General features: G+C 44.4%; 1 protein-coding gene across 1 annotated transcript in view; it reads right to left on the bottom strand.

Moving 5' to 3' along the window:
* Nucleotides 1-1704: 1704 nt before the first annotated feature.
* TTC9 (tetratricopeptide repeat domain 9) overlaps nt 1705-18154 on the bottom strand; it is a 29927-nt gene continuing 13477 nt past the window's right edge. The window contains exons 2-3 of the mRNA XM_071744521.1: nt 7710-7892; nt 1705-2514 (exon numbers count right to left, since the gene is read on the bottom strand). Of these exons, the coding sequence (XP_071600622.1) occupies nt 2435-2514; nt 7710-7892 (263 nt within the window). The 3' untranslated portion in view covers nt 1705-2434. The remainder of the gene's footprint in view (nt 2515-7709; nt 7893-18154) is intronic.

Genomic DNA, 18154 nt, shown 5'->3' with positions numbered 1-18154 from the left:
GTTTCCAGACAAAGTGACAGTCCATGGACCTACATATCCAGTGACTGGAAAATACCCTTTCGCTTACATTAAGGTCATGCATAACAAGCCTTGCTCTGCTTGCCTGAGCTTTCCTGAGGCAGAGACTGCTTGTGTGGGTGGGATCATCTCCTCCTGCATGTCCTACAAGATGAATTCTAATTTCGCTCCTAGTGAAGAGACACAATCAGATGTGGGATGAACTGTCATGAGCAATATGAAGTATGGGGGAGCTACCTCTATTTGAATTTGCTGCATGCTGTGATGCAGTTAGGAAATGAAGGATTGCATGTGCCTGACAACTGGAATCTTTTTAGCTCACGTATTTTATACAGTACCAGGTACACCTTATATGCACTCTGCACTGCTTTGCTTAGCATTTTTTCTGATCTAGTTAACAATCATCTACAGATTTTCCTCTCTTTAATTTGTACTCTTTGTCTTTAACTTGATTGTTGTCCTAGCAGCTTAGACATGTGTAGTGGTGGGCAGAGGTCCTTGCTATTTCTAGCACAGATGTATGAACCATAGGCCATCTGAAGAAGGTGACTGTGCTGCCTCCAGAATGCAGCCCTTACCTTCACAGGGACTTCACACAGTGTTTCCAATTTTGGGAAGCAGCTGCTTTCCACCAAACACCTGAGGAATATGACCTCCTGGTGCCATCCCAGGTAATAGAAGTTTCACACAACTGATGCAGGTCCCTATTTCAGAGACTTAAATGCCACTTTAAGATGGTTTCTTAGCCACCCTCAGTGTGGGCTGGTATGTGTCACAGAACTAGTGAATGCTACTTCATTTTTTTTCAGAGGCAAGGATAGAGATTTGCCTTTTCATGTTTCTCTATCAACTCCTTCAGATTTTGGCTAGAGAGCATTGTGGTGAGATACCACAGCTGGATTGTGGGATGCTATAGACAACTGTCTGCAGACACTGCATCCTCTGGGACCAAAGCATGCAACACTTGGCTGAACTTTGTCTATCCAGCTCTCTGTGTTTCAGTTTCTGTGTTTGAGCTGAGGGCTGAGTGAAGTAGGTCTGGGTATGCTCATTTCACGTTCACTAACATGGGATAAGACCACTCATGTATATCCTGCAACTGGAAACAGGTCCTGATGGGCCACTGATGGGGAATTCCCACTGGAAATGTGTTTGTGGCCTCTACTGGTCCCATCACTGGCAGTTTCAGTAAAGGACCCTTAAGCCAAGGGGCCTGAGCTCTTAGAAGTGATCAGACTGCTGGAGAGGGTCTAAACAGGTCCTATAAGCTGCTGAAATAGGCTCCAAAGCTGTTAGTCCTGCCCTGCTTGTCAGCACCATGTTCTTCTACAAAAGAAAAAAACAGGACACAGCACAAGGTGGGAGAATCCAGACCTCATTCCAATATACTGATAATACTTAGCACTGTACATCACTGTACTGTTACTTACAAACATTAACTAACACATCCTCACAACACCCCTGCGAGGTAGGGAAGTATAATTACCCCCTGTGCACAGATGGGGAAACTGAGGCACAGAGAGGCTAAGTGACCTGCCCAAGAACAGACAGCAAGGCATTGGCAGAGCCAAGATAAGAATGGAGAGGTTCTGTGTTCCCCCCCTCGTACTTCTCCCCCCACCAGACAATGTTGCCTGTCTAGATGTGGGAAACCCAAGAGCTCACTTTGAAAAGCAATGCCTGGACTTGTTGCCTATTAATAATTTTTATTTGCCTTTAATGAATTATTTCACAGTTTTTCCCTCTGTACACCATGCTTTTTACAGTCCATCCAGCATACTGTGGTAGCCCACAGCCTTCTCTTCCAGCACTGGGATAGCTCTGCAGGGAGTTGGTAGGGTAGCTCTGTGCTTTCATTAAGAGGATGCTTAGAAACAGTTTTCACTGGCATTAGCCTGGGAGCATGAGAGCTCTCACTGGAGACCAACAACACACACTGGAGAAGCAGGCAGAGGGAACTGATGGTAAAAAGGCATTTGCTGTCCCCTGTGAAGAGACCAGTAGCTCTCTTGCTTTCTCAGCTCTTCAAAGCTTCAGAGATCTCTCCGAGCAGAAACTGTTCATCTCCAACTTGCCTGGTCAGGAGTCGTTGTTCCGGGGAGTTTGCTTCCCTAAGGGTAATGAGGCAGTCAGCTCAGGACCAAAAAGGTCCCCCAGCATTGCCTACTCCAGGTGTGTGACACTGTCTTGGAACAAGGTTGGCTGTAGCCATTGTGCTCTCCTGCCACAGGGAATGGGTATTACCGCAGTTGGCAAGAAGCCATACCCAGTGTCTAAGTCTCTTTTTTTCAAAACTGGGATTCCATGAAGAGCAAGGGAAAGTGGATGAATGAGGAGATGAGGATGAGGCAGAGCAAACAGGAAAATCCACCAAACGGGCTTCTGGGAAGGAAATGTTCCCCCTTGGGCTTCACTTTCACAAGGCTTCTTTCTCTCTCTGGGAACATCTGCTGAGCTTCATCTCCGTCAGCTGAATATATCGTATGACATTGGTATCTGCAGAAAAGAGCACACACATACACATCTGGTGGTTACAACTTGTAAAAGACAACCACACTTCACCTTCATCCTTGGTGCATCACCTGGAGAGCAACATGGCTCCAGTGCTTCCCGCAGGAACAGCATTGGTTGGAAGGGGCTCTGAACCAAACTCTGCTGCTTTGCTCTTGGAGAACCTGATCTGATTTGCGCTCACTACCCCTGTTTCTCACGGTCTTGCCTCAGCTGTTTTTCTCCCTTCTCTCTGATTGCTTCTGGTCACCACAGTGGAATTCACAGTTGAAAAATTCTAGGTCATCCCTGCCTATTCTTGTGGAATGGCACCTCCATCGGCTTCGCTTCCTTCTGTGCCTGCATGCAAGTCCCTAAGGACATCTTGCGTACAGTTATGCTCTGCTTTCTCATCCTCCTATTCCTTTTACAGCCTATTTCACTCTTCTCACATTTTTCCATGAGTTGAATTTGGAAGAGCTTCCTTCACATTATCTTTGTGCCCTTGCTTTCCTTAAATTTCAGATTTGGAAACATTTTACCACAACGTTCTCTCTGCATTTTTGTCATATGTGTTGTGCTGCATGCTGCCTTGTCTGTCCTATCTAATGAAGTTCTTGGGGCCAAAGAACCAGTGCTTCAACCCTGTGGATAGCTGTGACATCCCAAAATTGTGCAGGTGGTAAACTGAACCCTGTTCTTCCTTCCAGTATTCCAGTGCATAAACACAGCACACAGAACATGAGGGAACCTGTTCACCCTGAAGCTTAGGTATGTATCCCCAGACAGATCTTGTGTTGGGCAGTCATGGTCAGTCCTTTCTTAAATCATGTTGATATACTGTCAAAAGGGTGACTTCCCACACTGATGGCACAAGCCATGTGGTATCAGAAGCAAGCAAGGAAAATTTTTTTAAATAGCCCCTTTTACTAATGTACTGACTGAAAAATGGTTCTTTACTCACAGTTGTACTCAGCCAGCTAACCAGGGCCAGCTTAGTCCATTTAAGTTATTGAATTCTCAGAAACCAACTTGCAGTGCCCTGTAGTCCACAGTTAGAGAGCAGTCTTGTCTCCTCCTTATCCAAACAGCAGTGTGCCCCACACCAGCCAGGGCAATGAGAAGTTCCTGAGCTTTCAGAGATGAGCATATTGCTGCTGACACATCCAGCACTAACCAGTGTGGGTATTGCACCCAATGAAGCAGTTGTGGGTACAAAGGTTCCTTTAAACATGAGAAGTTTCCCTTCACACAGAGCTCTCCACAAGGATGCCAAGGGGGAAGCAGGGGGCTGTGGCAAAGGTGTTGTGACTTTTCATGCTGTCTCTGATGAGGTGGTTCAACTGCACCATCCTACAGGGTTCAATGGTTGTTACTTGTCCTCTTTGGGGCAAGTTACACAAGCCAAGAAGTTCTGCTGTTTCTTGTGACAGAGAAGGTACACCAGCAACTTGGGCTGTTCACGTGTGAGCATTTCATCTCAGCTCAGCAAATTTTAAAGCACCTTTTTTAAAAACAAAAGTGGTTTTAGTTGTGCAGTCTTTTTACTTGAGCATGTCCAGAGAAGGGCAATGAAGCTCATTAGGGGCCTGGAGCACGAGTCTTGTGAGGAAAAGCTGAGGGAGCTGGGGTTATTTAGAAGAAGAGACTGAGAGGAGACCTTATAGCTCTCTTCAACTACCTCAAGGGAGGTTGGATCAAGGAGGAAAACAGCCTCTTCTCCTTAGTGAACTGAGGATAGGAGATAGGACCAGAGGGAATGGATGGAAGCTGTGCCAGGAGAGGTTTAGGCTGGATGTTAGGACATATTTTTTCATTGAGAGGGTTGTCAGGCATTGGAATGAGCTGTCAAGGACAGTGGTGAAGTCACCATCCCTGAAGGTATTTAAAAGGCATTTAGACATTTGGTCCTTAGGGACATGGTTTAGTAGTTAGATTATGGTGTTGGTCAGAGGTTGGACTGGATGATCTTGGAGGTCTCTTCCAACCTAAAACATTCTGTGAATCTATGATTCTGCCTCTAGGAGCAAAGAAACTCACTTGAAAGGGCTGCATTGAGTTTTAGGCTTAAAATAAAATGAGTGCATGTGGCAGACATCTGGCTAATGCCCAGCAGGGCTCATAGCCCAGCCAGGGTCCTGCTGGGCTGCCTGCCCCCCACTGCAATCTCTGCTCTGTGCCCTGCAAGGCTTTGATGGTCTGCAGCTTGGGCAAGCATTCCTGCTGCTGAGGTCTGGATGTCTGCCCGGGGCAGGTGATGGCTGTGCAGGTGTGTTAGGAAATCACCCCTGCCTGGGCTTGCAGGGGCTCAGCACCTGGCTGAGGGGGTGGGTTTGGTGCATAATTGGGCCCCTTGGCTGGTGGGCAAGGTAGCCACCTGCTCATGGCACAGCTTCCTTCAACTGGGAGGTTTCTGCACGCCTGGGAAGCCAGGGGCAAAAGAAGGTGCAGCCTGACAGAGGACAGGAGATACTCCCATTGTGAGCTAGTCAATTATCTCCTGGGTAGGTTTTGGCATGTTTTGCTTCCTTTTTGAGGGACCACAGAGAAATAATGAGAGCAGTGCTCTGCTTACAGAACCCTGTCTTTGTTGAGCCTTTTCCATCAAAGAATATTGCACCACACTAGTTCTGCCTGCAGAGAAGTATTTTAAAGATAATGTTAATGAAGAGAAGACTCCCACCTCTCAGTGAGGAAGAAGTGATGCCCTTCTGCTGATGTGGGAGTAACAGGTAAGGACAACTCAGATGTGGGGTCAGAACCATACAAAGAGGTGCTGGCAGAGCTGCAATAGCAGCAGTTCTTCAGGCTTTTAGGAACACGCCTGTGTCCTTGTGCAGAGTGACTTTCTGATATTTTAAAGCATTTCTGCTCTCCCTATAGTTTCAGAGTCCAGTTGCTTAACTGCTGTGCAGGTATCACGGTTTGGGTTTTGCTCCCAGCACTTGTGAGTTGCAGGGCTTCAGGAAGGCAGCCCATGAGCTCTGCCATGAGCCCTGCTCTGTGGACACACAGAGCACAACTTCAGAGTGGCTTCCCTATCCTTCAGTAAGGAAGGTTATACAATTATTGGCCGTTATCTCCATCTGCTTTTGTGACTGTTTTGTTTGGAGGTCACATAAGAAATCAGGCCAAACCCATGCTTCACCCTCGACAGACAGCAAATAGCCATAAGGTTTTTGCTCTGCTGACAGCCCTTTAGAATAGTAAACCCCTTTGCTAGCTAATTCCTCTTTACCATTTAAAATCTCCCCTACCAAAGGGAAAAACTGCTAGTGATTTGTGCCAAAAGCATTTCTTACTGGGGAGAAAAAAAAAAAAAAAAAAAAGAGAACATGACTGTAATAATAACCAAGTGCTTTTACCAGTGAGCCTAGTGAAACCTCAGATAAAGGAAAATAATCTTATTTTGCAGATGGAGACACTGAAAATGGAGACACTGACTTTTTCCAGTTCACATAATAATTCTTGATAACGTTACCTGATTCCTACTGCTGTGTTTTAACAGCCACATTCTTTCTCCCTGTATGCATTCACTTCTTTCCTCCTGAATACCCCCCTCAAGTTTTCCATAATCATAAATAAAACAGTAGAACAATAGCATTGAATTGTCTAACAATAACAGGGAAGAGTCTCTGATGCAGAGCTGAAGGCCAGAACTGTTTTTTGTATACATTAAGGGCCTTTGGGGACACTTTCTGGTGTGTTTTTGCAGCAAGCTGTGGTATTTGAAGCTGTTGCTGTTGAATAAATTAGTATTTATTTCAAGGAGCAATAAGGGATACCAAATAAAGAGTATCACAGGGGGAGGGGTAGGGAAGTACAGAAATACATAGCTAAAAAAGGAATCAAAGTCATTCAGCTAAAAGAACTTCTTCACATCTGAGCCCAGTCAGAACTTCAAGGTTACGATAACTTATTTTCCACTATTTTTTCTCTCACGTAGGCTTCTCAATTTCCTAGTTCTGGCAAGGGCTGAAAGCCGAAGGGCACACTGTAAACTAAAATAGGCTAAACTGAGCACATTTGCTCAGGGAGTGTGGGGTGTGCTGCTGCGCCGTCAGACTGCCCGGAGCCCATGGCCAAGCAAAGCAGATGGGACCGAGCACCCTCCTGGGGACTGGAAGAGGGAGGAGATCCCAGAGCACCCTTCTATACAACCACCCTGGTATTCCTCCAGAGCACAGCCACCACAGGAGCCCCACAGGGTCAATGCCTGCCAAAAACCAAGCACAGGCAGCTCAGCCTCCTTTGCCTCCTCTGGTTCAGTGAGCATCAGTTCCATCATGCTCTGCCAGGGCCCAGGCTCCCCCCATTTCATGCCCAGTTCTCACTTTTCCCCTCTCAGATCCAGGTGGAAGAGCTTCTGTGTGGGGTTTTCTTTGCACATGGCTTCTGTCTTGTTTTCTCATGATCCTCTCCTTGATATTACAAAATTCCTTTCTTTTAGCTGAAAGGGTTTAAACAATACCTCTTAAACAATACCTCTACCTCTCTATTAGGCAGTTTTTTAAAAAACAAAAGCACCCTCTCTGCATCATGGCCTCCTATCCACCTTCTGAGGTTGGGTAGGCTAGCAGAAAGGTGGTTACTCAGGCAAGGCTAAGTTGTTTCAGTATATAATTTATTTCCTAACCTAAAACAAATTGTTGGGGTTTACAGGTGGATGACAGGTACTTGACTGATTTCAGGGTGAAAGTTGAATTATCCCAATGAGTGCTTTGTGAGCAAATGTCTGTGTCTCTGATCAAATTACAATACTAACCCTTGTGAAAGGCTGCTGGGGATTACAAATAGCCTCCTGACTTTGCTATGGAGAAAAAGCTTGTTTTCAAAGAGTCAGAAAATTCAGCAGTCAGGATCCACTCTTGCCCATCCGGCTTGCTTTTCCATAGACTCTGGGGAGTCTATGGCAGGATCCCCTCCACACAGACAGCATCCCAGCAATCCTGCCATCTCCCAGGTTGTGCTGCAGCCTCAGCAGTGGTTAATCTTTGGGCACTGCAACCTTGCTGCACTAAAGAGAGTGCGTGCAGGGGAGTATAGCTGAGAATAAGAATAAGTCACGCTCACCCCTGTGGACATCAAAGCAAGCAATTCCGGGGCAGACTAGGTCTGGTGAAAAGAAACGCCAAAAAAAAAAAAAAAAAAAAAAAAAAAAAGCACACAACGCAAAGCCACATCCCTGATCCAACCCGTACCTGCTGGCTGGCGGGATCGTGCCTCTTTCAGGTAGTAGAGAGCCTTGTTGTAGTCACCCAGGTGGTAAAAGGCCACTCCCGAGCGGTACAGCGCCTTGAAGTTCTCCCCTTCTTTCTGAAGCACTTTGAGGCAGTACTCCTTGACTCTCTCGTAATTCACCAGCTCGGCCTGGAGGAGGCAGGCTGCAGGGAACGAGGAGACAGACAGACAGAGGGACGTTATTGCCGTGTTTCTCCCCGGCTCCGTCCGGGAGAAGGGAGGAGCTCAGGGGAGGGAGACGACTCCAGAGCTGTGATTCCGGGGGGGTGCAGCCCTACGGATCGTTTGCCAAACCCCAGCGCGTTTGCCGCTGGAACGCCGACGGCTCCGATTTCTGGTGCTGGAAAGCGAAGGGATTAGGTTTTGCTCTCAGGGGACGGGGGGAAAGTGCCAGAAAGTGAACATCCCCCTGCAGAACCGGAACACCGTGCGGGCTCATAGGAACCACAGGCTCAGCCTGTAGTTAAATTGATTCTCAGACTGAGGGCTGGAGCTCAGGAAAGTACAAAAAGGCAGTCAAGCGGCCATCTGACAAGGAACAAAAGACTAAATTGGATCGATTTTTGTATTTGTCTTAAGCCATTTACAAATAATATGGAGCTGCCTTCAATCCAGGAGGTCCTGTGTGGAGTTTTGCTATAGGAAACGAGGGGGCTCTGTTCTGTTGGAATGTGCTGCTAGCAAAGCAGAGGCAGCTGGAGTTGTAGAACAGGGAACAAACGTGCCAAGCTGTGTGCTTCCTGCAAGGTACTGTAACACACCCTCAGCCTGAGAGGTCAGTTCTGCTGACTCCCTAAGGGAAAAGGTAAACAGGGAAGAAACAGCACACTTAGGACTCTGGGGTGAAGGAGAACTGTAGCATAAATATCACAGAGCTGAAGAAAATGCCCACAGTGAGTTTCCCACAAGTAGGAGTGAAATAAAGAGGAAAGGACAAGAGCCTCAAGGCATGCTTTAAAGCCCCATTTGTGGCTTATTGTAGTGCTTCCTCAGGTGAGATGAACTTCATTACGTGCATTGGACATTAAGAATGGTTTGAGGAAAGATGACAAAATGGTGCAGTCAGAGTCTCCAGTAAAATAAGGAAAATTGTGCTGTCCACAAGCTCCCCTGGTGCTGCAATCCACAGCAACATTGGGAATGACATGGATTCTCTGCATCTGGAGTACTGGGTCCAGTTCTGGGCTCCCCAGTTCAAGGATAGAGAACTGCTGTCCTTGGTATATAAAATAGCTACAAAGATGGCTAGGAGATTAGGACATCTCTCTTATGAGGACAGGCTGGGGGACTTGGGTCTTCTTAGTCTGCAGAAACGAAGACAGACTTCTCAATGCTCAGAAATACTTAAAGGATGGGTGTCAGGAGGATGGGGACAGTCTTTTTTCAGTGGTGCCCAGTCACAGAACAAGAAGTCATGAGCACAGACTTGGACATAAGAAGTTCCATCTAAACACGAGGAAGAACTTTTTTTACTCCAGCACTAGAATGGGCTGCCCAGAGAGGTGGTGGAGTCTCTGTCTCTTTGGAGATTTTTCAAAACCTGCCTGGACACTGTGCTGTGCAACCTGCTCTTAGGTGAACCTGCCCTGCCAGGGGGGTTGGATTAGATGGTCCCTTTCAACCCTTAACATTCTGTGATTATGTGACTTGGGGGAGGGGGAAGGAAGGCAGCAGTAATGCTGCTGCAAGGATCAGTTCAGAGGCTGGCAGTGTCAGGTGCCAGGGCATGGAGAGAAATTTCCCGTGGCAGGTGGTGTTGCTCAGTGTGTCTCTGGCAAGGAAGAGACTCACTGCTCCTGGAAACCCTACTCATCACAGTTCAGGTGTCACCAATGAAGAGCCAGATTTCATTTTTTGCACGGTAACTGCAGCCTGTGGCTGAGAGGATATGATGCTGGGTCAGGAGTATGAACGGATCTTGATGCCCTTCCTCTGCACCCCTAAAGTGAGCCCTGCACCCTTTCTGTATCCCACTTTACATTTCCTCATCAGGAGATAAGCTAGATGACATCCAGAGATTCCTTTTAACCTAAATTAGTCTGAGCCTGGGCTGAGTTAACATGGACAGAATCCATTCCTACCTCAAATACACATTCAAAACTTAAATAGCTAACTGGGAGCAACCATGGTTAGGCTTTTACCAGTAGAGAACTGATGGTACAGATGTGTTGAGCAAGGACTGCAGAACTAGCCCCACTGCTGGTATATTTGTTTGAGTAACACAGTAATTACTAACTAGAGCTTTGTCCCATTTGCTTTAATGATGGACTCTCAATATGTTTTAACAGCTCCTGCCACTCAGGTACACAGGTATTCCAAAGGCATCAAGTTGCTCACTCTTTGATTGCCAGTTAAAAACCACAGATGTTTCTAAAAGCTTAGCAGTATTTCCTTACCCAGAATTTGTCCCTTCCTATTTGTCAAACATTGATTTTTCTCACTCTGTTTCAAATGGAGCTTGAAATGACTGTGCTTTGTTTTTCTTTATTTTTCAAAGCTATTGTAAATGGCTGTGTAAATTTACTGCCAGCTTCACAGCTCTGGAAATGGGATTGCTTTGTGTATCTGCTGACCAGTAGCATGTACAGCAGTGGCAGCAGCTTTGTGCATGCTGCCAGTCTGATCCTGTCACAGAAACTGCCTTTCAGAGCAACAGGAGGTGGGGTGGGGGTGGATTTCAGTTTCTCTGTTCATTTACTACTTGGTATTTCCAGTTAAGAGTCATAGAAATGACTCTGGAAAATGACAGGCAGTCTGTTCATGTGTATTGTCAGTAATTCCATACTGGATTCGCTTCATGGGTTGATTTGAAAGAAAAGGTGTCCCACACCTTGCTAAATCATAAATCCAAATGGGCTTCCAGATACCCAGCTGGGCTCTTTCTCTGACTCACTGTCACAAGCAAAGATTCTGCAGGGCATCCCCAGGAACCCTGCAGGGAGCAGTCAGTACCACAGGGTGAGTAGGAGAGATGCAGATTTCTCTGAACAAAGTGAGTAGATGATTGTGCAGGGAATGGTTCTGCTGGAAGGATTGGTTGGCCATTTGGAGAGCCAGTGCTGGAAGTGGTTCTTGCAGATGAACTTAGAGGGGGTATCTCCCTTGTAAATATATAGAGGTGTGTGCTTTGGTTCTTGGTGGACTGAAGTGATCCTAATGGGGTGTGATTCAATGCAAACACCGAGGCTGTAATTCAGCTTTCAGAAAAAGGAAGCCACATGGAATCCTTGTATTTCCTACCTAATTCAGTCAGGAGATAATTCTTTCAAAAACGTGATGCTTTCCTAAACAGACATGTGCATCTCTGGCTGAGAGTGTTTCTTTACCACATCAAACATCTCATCACCCTCCTCCTTGATCCGGAACAGGCCCCCAGTGAATCATTATGAGGAACAGAGCTCGCTCAAACATACTGAATCAAGCAGTTTATCCAGTTCTCCTCCTGCTTTCTTGAAACTGAAGGGGACTGGTCCTGCACAGCACCATCTCCAGTAGCTCATTGGCCATTAGAAGGGTGCCCTTTCCTTGCAGATGCAAACTTACAGTCACCTATTCCCTGCAGGTCTTATTGTAATAAAGTATCTGGTGGCTACATCCCCCAGTTCAGAATATAAGGTAGGGTGTCCTGCTTTCCTGCAGTGTGTGATGATTATCGTTCTCAGTTTGGCAGCAGATTCATTGTGTCAGCTTCATAAATCAGTAACAGCTAATTTTTTAAAACCATGTATGTCACATGATGATGATCTGCTGTAAAATCAGCCTTTTTGAAACCACTGGGTGAAATGTGCTATGGGGACAGGGAGGAGGTTAATGCTCTTAGCTCCAGTGGAGGAACCCTATCTATCTCACTTCTCAACTGACTGTTGATGTTTAAACACAGAAACAGGAAGTTTGGCTGTTTTTATTTATAACAGGAGTGCTAATCCTAGATTTCTAAATTTTAATTCCTGGACTCAATCTCTGCCAGCCAGTTCCATGAGGTATAACAGCTTGAAAGGTGCAGTACAGATCTGGTACCAGTAGATAACTGGGCTATTTGAATTAATTTATGTGGCCCTGCCCACAAGGTTAGGCAAAAGAAATATTAAAGCATCAGCAGAACAAAACCACAACTACATCTTCTAACCTTTACCAGTAGCTGTAGTTAGCAGTGGTAGGAAGTTTTAACTAAAATTGCAGTAGTTGTGGGTTTTGGATTATATTTTATTGCACCCTGAATTAATTAGAATTCCAAAATATCTTTCAGGAAAGTATCTAGGCTTGACAGATGCCAGTGAGAAAGGACCCATGACAGCCCTTTTCTCCCAAAGGTTAATTACTTTCATTGTTTAAGAAATTTCACCATGTTCCTATACTGGTTGTTGTTTGGGGTTTTTTTTGTTTGTTTGTTGCATTGATACTGAGACTCTGATCAAGACACTCCTTCATCTCCTCTTTAATAGCCTCCATAAATAAGTGCCTGGAGTCTCCTACTACAAACCTGTGTGTTTCAGCTTTCCTCACTTGTGTATCTGTTCTCTGAGCCCTTCAAATAAAATTCAACCGTAAGTGCTGTCAGTTAGCATCTTACCAGGGGAACCTCTTCTGTGGGAATTTATGGAAACAGCTCCGTTTAGCCTGAACTTTTGGCTTCTAGTTTTGGATAAGAACTAAGTCTGCAAGTAGAACGTGATTTTGAACAGTATCAAGAACCTTGCCTACCTGGCAGTTTTCATTGTAGTGTAGTGAAATGAGGCAACCAGGTGGCACTAATTGCCAGGTAGTGGGCATGAGCTTGTTAAGCCCACCTGTGCCTGATTAGGGCGGGGCCCTACTGCACATGAGCAGGATTAGGGGGCCAATAAAGCTCACACCTGGGGAAGCCAGAGGGAGGTTACCCACTTTTGGAGCAGTAGCACAGATCCAGGCTGGTCAGCCCTGAGAGCATTAGACTCAGAGCACTATTCGTGAGTTTCTCCTGGAACACCTGGTTGGACCTTGGAGCACCGTGCCCTAAAAGAGGTTTGTCTTGCTACACTGTAGGATAAATCTCCATGCCAGAACAATTCTCCAGATCCAGTTGATACCAGTGGCTAAATTCCTGCTGCAGGTAAGGCTCAAGACTATGCATATAGCAGAACACTTAAAGAGAGTGAACCAAATTACGGTGCAAACGTATCCTGGCATATTCCTTGGGCTCATGAATACCATTTGCTGTTGTTCTGGGAAATGAAAATGCTCTTGCCCCACAGCAATATCTTGGGTTGCAAGTTGATTTTTCACATACTTCCATTGTGTTTGCAGTTCATTGACACACAGGTAAGCTGGTAGTGCTGCCTGACTTTAAGATTGCCTTGTGCCTTCTACTGTAGGAAAGATTCAGCTGCTTAAAACTCTGTTGGTGTTTTAAATTTCTGGACTTTGCCTGCCTTTGATGTCTGTTTTTGGAAAATGTTAGCTAAGACTGTTCAGGTATTTTTGTAAAACAAGCTGGGGACACATATCTTATTTTTCCCTTGCTAGAGGTCTCTGGTGACTGTCTCTTTGGATTTGTCTGATGCCCTCTCATCATTTGGTTTTGCAAACTGAAATCTGGCAGACATAATTTGTGTCAAGTAGGTGCCTTCTGTTATCCACAATCTATAGCTTGCCAACTGATAACCTTCATATATACATGCAAAAGGGTCTGAATCTAATTGACCTGTGCTTTCCACCTCTCAGTCTGGAAACCTAGGCAATACTAGACTTGCTTTTCAAAAATGTATTAGTGCATTTGGCCCACTTTCACTGAGGAGGAGTTTATGGCTAGGTGGGCAAGGCTAATGAGACTGTTCAGCCAGCCAGTGGGTTAAAAAAACCCAACTTATAGTGATTTGTTGAGTTGCAAAGTGCAGAGAGGTAACTAGACCCATTACTGTTTAAACCTGACATGGACATTCCCCCTGTCCTGTACTTATTCTTGACTTTACCACTGGAATTTAACAGCCTATGTGGATCATTATGCCTTAGTAAGTGCTAGGTAGCCCAACCACTACAAACTCAAAGTCTGTTTCACAAACTGATAGTTCCATTTCCAGAAATAACCACAATTCAACTCTGCAAAATACTTTGCTTTCTGATACAATCTCACCCTAAGTATTTTAGCCAGCAGCTCACTTAAAATCTGTGCAAGTTGCAGGAAGATGGTGCCTGTTCTTGCTCTGGTTCTATTTTGGAAAACACATGATTGATGCTTTAATAGAACTGCCTCGAGTTTTTACTCAGACATTTGATTAGGATCTTTTTATATCATTGCACAGGCTTTGTCTCATATCTCTTTCAGGCTCAAAATAATAGGGCAGACTAGGAGAGTTTCATACTTCTGTTACTTTAGAAGGCTTGGAATCTTTCATGGTGATGGCCTTCCTCAGAAAAGAGAAAACATGATAGTGTTTAAGTTCTGGTGTGATTTAGGTGTTTGGGAAGAAAAACTATTGGAATATAAAACCAAATAAAAAACCCCAAAACAACAGGAGAAAAGAAAAAAGGGAAAATGTTTGTCTTGGAATAGTCAGTGATCTTCTAACCATGCCAACAGTGGATGTATCACTAACCTCTGTGTGCTGCAGTCTGTGTAAATGGTATTTAGAACAAGTACATGGAGCTTCTGTTATCCAGTGGAGGAATTAAATGGGTAATTTGGATTCAGTGATAAATCCAGTCATTTGCATTCAGACACTTTTGGATGGGTATAAGACAGTGGTTCTGTTAGCTTGTCCAAAGGACACCTGCTGCAGTCTCCAGGGGATATTTGCAGGGGTAGCTTAAAGCACTGCAGGTTAGAATTCCTTGGTGAGTATTCTCAGCAGAGAAAAAGAGAATTTCATGGCTGCAAATGCTTCTCTTGGTCCTCAGGCCAGCTGCACTGTATCCCTGTCCTATGATCCTTGTCCCAAACTTTTAACTTTTTCTCTTACTACCTGACATAGAAAAAAATAACCATATGTTAGCAATTTGAATTGTAATAATTTTTACAATTAATCAGGTAAAACATTTCATGAGATGATGCTGAAAATTATAAAATCACAAAATGGTTTGGGTTGGAAGGGACCTTAAAGATCATCTAGTTCCAACCTTACTGCATGGGCAGGGACACCTCCCACCAGACCAGGCTGCTCAAGGCTCCATCCAGCCTGACCCTGAACACCTGCCACAACTTCCCTGGGCAACATGTTTCAACATCTCACCACCCTCAAAGTAAAGAATTTCCTCCTAATTTCTAACCTAAATCTAACCTCTTGTAGTATGAAACCACTGTCCCTTGCCCTATCACTACATTCCCTTGTAAAAAATGCCTCCCCAGCTTTCTTTTAGGTCCCCTTCAAGTACTAGAAGGCTTAAAAGGGTTGAAGTAAAATGCAAAAAAAAAAAAAAAAGTAAAAAAAAAAAAAGCAATGTGAAATATAAAGTGTATATATATAAGTATAAAAATCTTAGAATAAGACTCAAAGTAGTGTAATTTTAACCTGAAGCATAAAAGGATCTGAACTACTCAGACACTGATCCAAATTTCTCTGAAGTTGAAGTTACTGATCCTGAGCATGGAGGCTGCACAGGATACATGTGGATGGCACAGCCCAAATTTTAAGCTATGTTTTAACCTGTGTTAAATTTTCAGTCTGGATTGGCACTAAAAGGAGCCATATAGCATGTGGGAATATAAGAAGCCTCCACCATGGGCAAAGAGCAGAGGTGGTAAAGCATCCATATCTGCACTCAGCTCCATATGTGCTGTGCCTTTCAAGAATGCAACCCTCATTCCTCAAGCATTCCTCAAAAGAGGTCTTTTTAAGCATTTTTCCTTCCAGAGAAATGCTGCATGTAGTTTCACCACAAGGCTGAGACACTAATTAGGATCTGCAGTTTCCAAACAATCTCTTCCATGATATATTTCTCTTCTTTCTCTATAGTCCAAGCTTGCAAACAGAGAGCATTTCTGGCTTCTCACCAATAAAAAGCTAATTATAGACAGCTTGATAATGTCTGGCAATAATCTCATCAGCTGATTTCTAGTTCCTGGACAACCTTAGTGGGATGAAAAGGGAATATCAGAATGACAATACAACTTTCCAGCCACTGGCTCTCATTTATTCCTCTCCAGGGACCAAAACAGCCTAAAGATGCTTGTATGTTCCTGCTTGTGGGGAAAGGTGTGGAAAGTTAAAATCCAAACTCTACAACAGGTTGCCTCTCTCTATAGGGAGGGATTAATGCTAAATGAAGCATGGATCCACAAATGTTTGGAGAGCTCAAAGACAGCCACCTCTTCCAAGCTGCCTTCCCCTTCTTCCCATCCTGTCTTTTTGGCCATGCCTTCTTCCAATTGTAGCTAATTTTTAAAATTAATCAGGTAAAACATTTCATGAGATGATGCTGAAAATTATAAAATCACAAAATGGTTTGGGTTGGAAGGGACCTTAAAGATCAGGAGAGAGACCAATAGAGAGGAGACCAATATTATGGTCTCCTTCAGTTCTCTGCTGCTCTTGCATCCTTCATACATCTTCCAGAAGAATAACCCTGACTACACAGTTCCAACTAGCTTTTCTAAGAGATGGAGGTGGTGACTGAAGTATGCTGATGCTTCCACCACCATGGAAGAGGCACCTAGCAGTTCTCAAAGGAGCTGCTGAGCCCCAGGCTTGTTGTGGCTGGCAGCCTTCCCTAGGAACCTGCCTATTGCCATCCCTTGGAGTGCACAGGGCTGCTAACAAGGAGATAAGCAAGTGAGTTGTCAGAACAAATTAGTGAAGCTTCAGTCTGCAATAAGGTGATCAATCTTGAAGGTAAAGGAAAAACAGTAGATGTCAAGTATCTTGGCTTTTACACTGGTCAAATGACAAATTCTAGTGAAATTTTCTTAAGCAAATTGAAGGAGAACAGTCTAAATGAATAGAGGTAACTCTGTTAACAAAGTAAAAGACAATATTAAGTAGGGTTCTGCACTGATCTGTCCCAGGCCCCATGGTGTTCAAGATTGTCAATAAAGACAATCAATAAAGACAGTTGTCAAGTGACAGACTGCAGACTGCCTTGTCAATTTGCAGATAACACCAAGATGTGAGGAGCTGGTGTATGTTGAAAGACAGGGGTAGAATTCCAAAGGATTCCTGTAAACTGGTGGTGTTCTGATAAAAATAGGATGCAATTCATCAGGGGCAAGTGAAAGGTCCTGCAACTAGGCAGGAAAAAAACCCCACTGTGTAAGTACAGTAGGGGAACAGCTGGCTGGAGAGCAGTTCTGCTGAGAAGGATCTGGAAAGTGAAGTGGATCACCATCTAAAGTCATCAAGGCTATACTATAATGAAGGAAAATGCACACCAGCATTTTTGTGAGAGAACTGTGTTTCATTTTGGGTGCCAATCTTGATAGAAAAGGGGGATATAATCCACAGGAAGACCCTGACAATAACAAATGGTCCAGCAAAGGCAGAATGCCTATTCATTCTTCAAGAAGACCACAAGGGAAGATAAGCTAACAGCGTTCACATGTTTTAAAAGAAAAAAACCAAAACCAACCTGTAATGCAAAGAAGGGTATGAACAGGATACAATCTGTTATGCTTGTATTCTGAAATTAAGAAAAGGACTTACATTTCAGCTAGGAAAGGTAGGAACAAAGTCCTAGCAATGCACTGGTAGAGCAAGAGTTTCAGACAGCTTTTAACTACTAGATCGTTTTGATATTATTATATCCATAAACACCATCTCTTCCTGCAGCCACGTTAGAAGAGATAGGAGTCCCTTCTGTTTGTTTTTGCCAAGGCTGTTATAACTGCTGATCTGTCAGATTAAAGGTTTCCTCTTCTCTGACTTTACATTTATCTAGTAATCTTTGACCTGTCTTTATCTTTTAAAATCAGTACTCATCCAGTCTAGTCCAGTCAATATGACCTGAGATATATCTGACCTTCAGATCTCTGCTTCCAGATGCTACTTCTTCCACCACCCTTTACTTGCTGTTTGCTTTGTTCACCTTTTTGTTGCTTTACTCTCTCACAGTGGCACTTTCTCTATGTTTTTACCCTTTCTTCCTTTGGCTTCCTGTTATTGACACCCACCGGAGAAATATGGTTTCCTGAGTCATTTTCACAAGGGAAAAATACATAGAACTTTATCAGGGACCAGCAACATCATGTGGCAACAACCATCTGGAAGTGCCCGGAGTACAACAGCCATGCAGTTCTAACAAGTGCTATCAAATATTTAATGATTCTTAGCAGAGTGTATTACACAGTGGAATTAAAGTCTATGGTTTGGGTTTTTTAAACCTATCTGGGACAAGGAGGGGATTTCTGTAATTAGGGGGATGCTTTGGTGGATTTCAAGCTGCCATCTCTACCAAAGGGTAAAGCATCCTTTTCTTCACAGTGGTCCAAACAGCTGCC

Source organism: Heliangelus exortis, chromosome 5 (genome assembly GCF_036169615.1).
Source record: "Heliangelus exortis chromosome 5, bHelExo1.hap1, whole genome shotgun sequence".
Lineage (NCBI taxonomy): Eukaryota > Metazoa > Chordata > Aves > Apodiformes > Trochilidae > Heliangelus > Heliangelus exortis.
The sequence above is the reverse complement of the archived record's forward strand: the minus strand, read 5'-3'. Positions and strand labels throughout refer to the sequence as shown.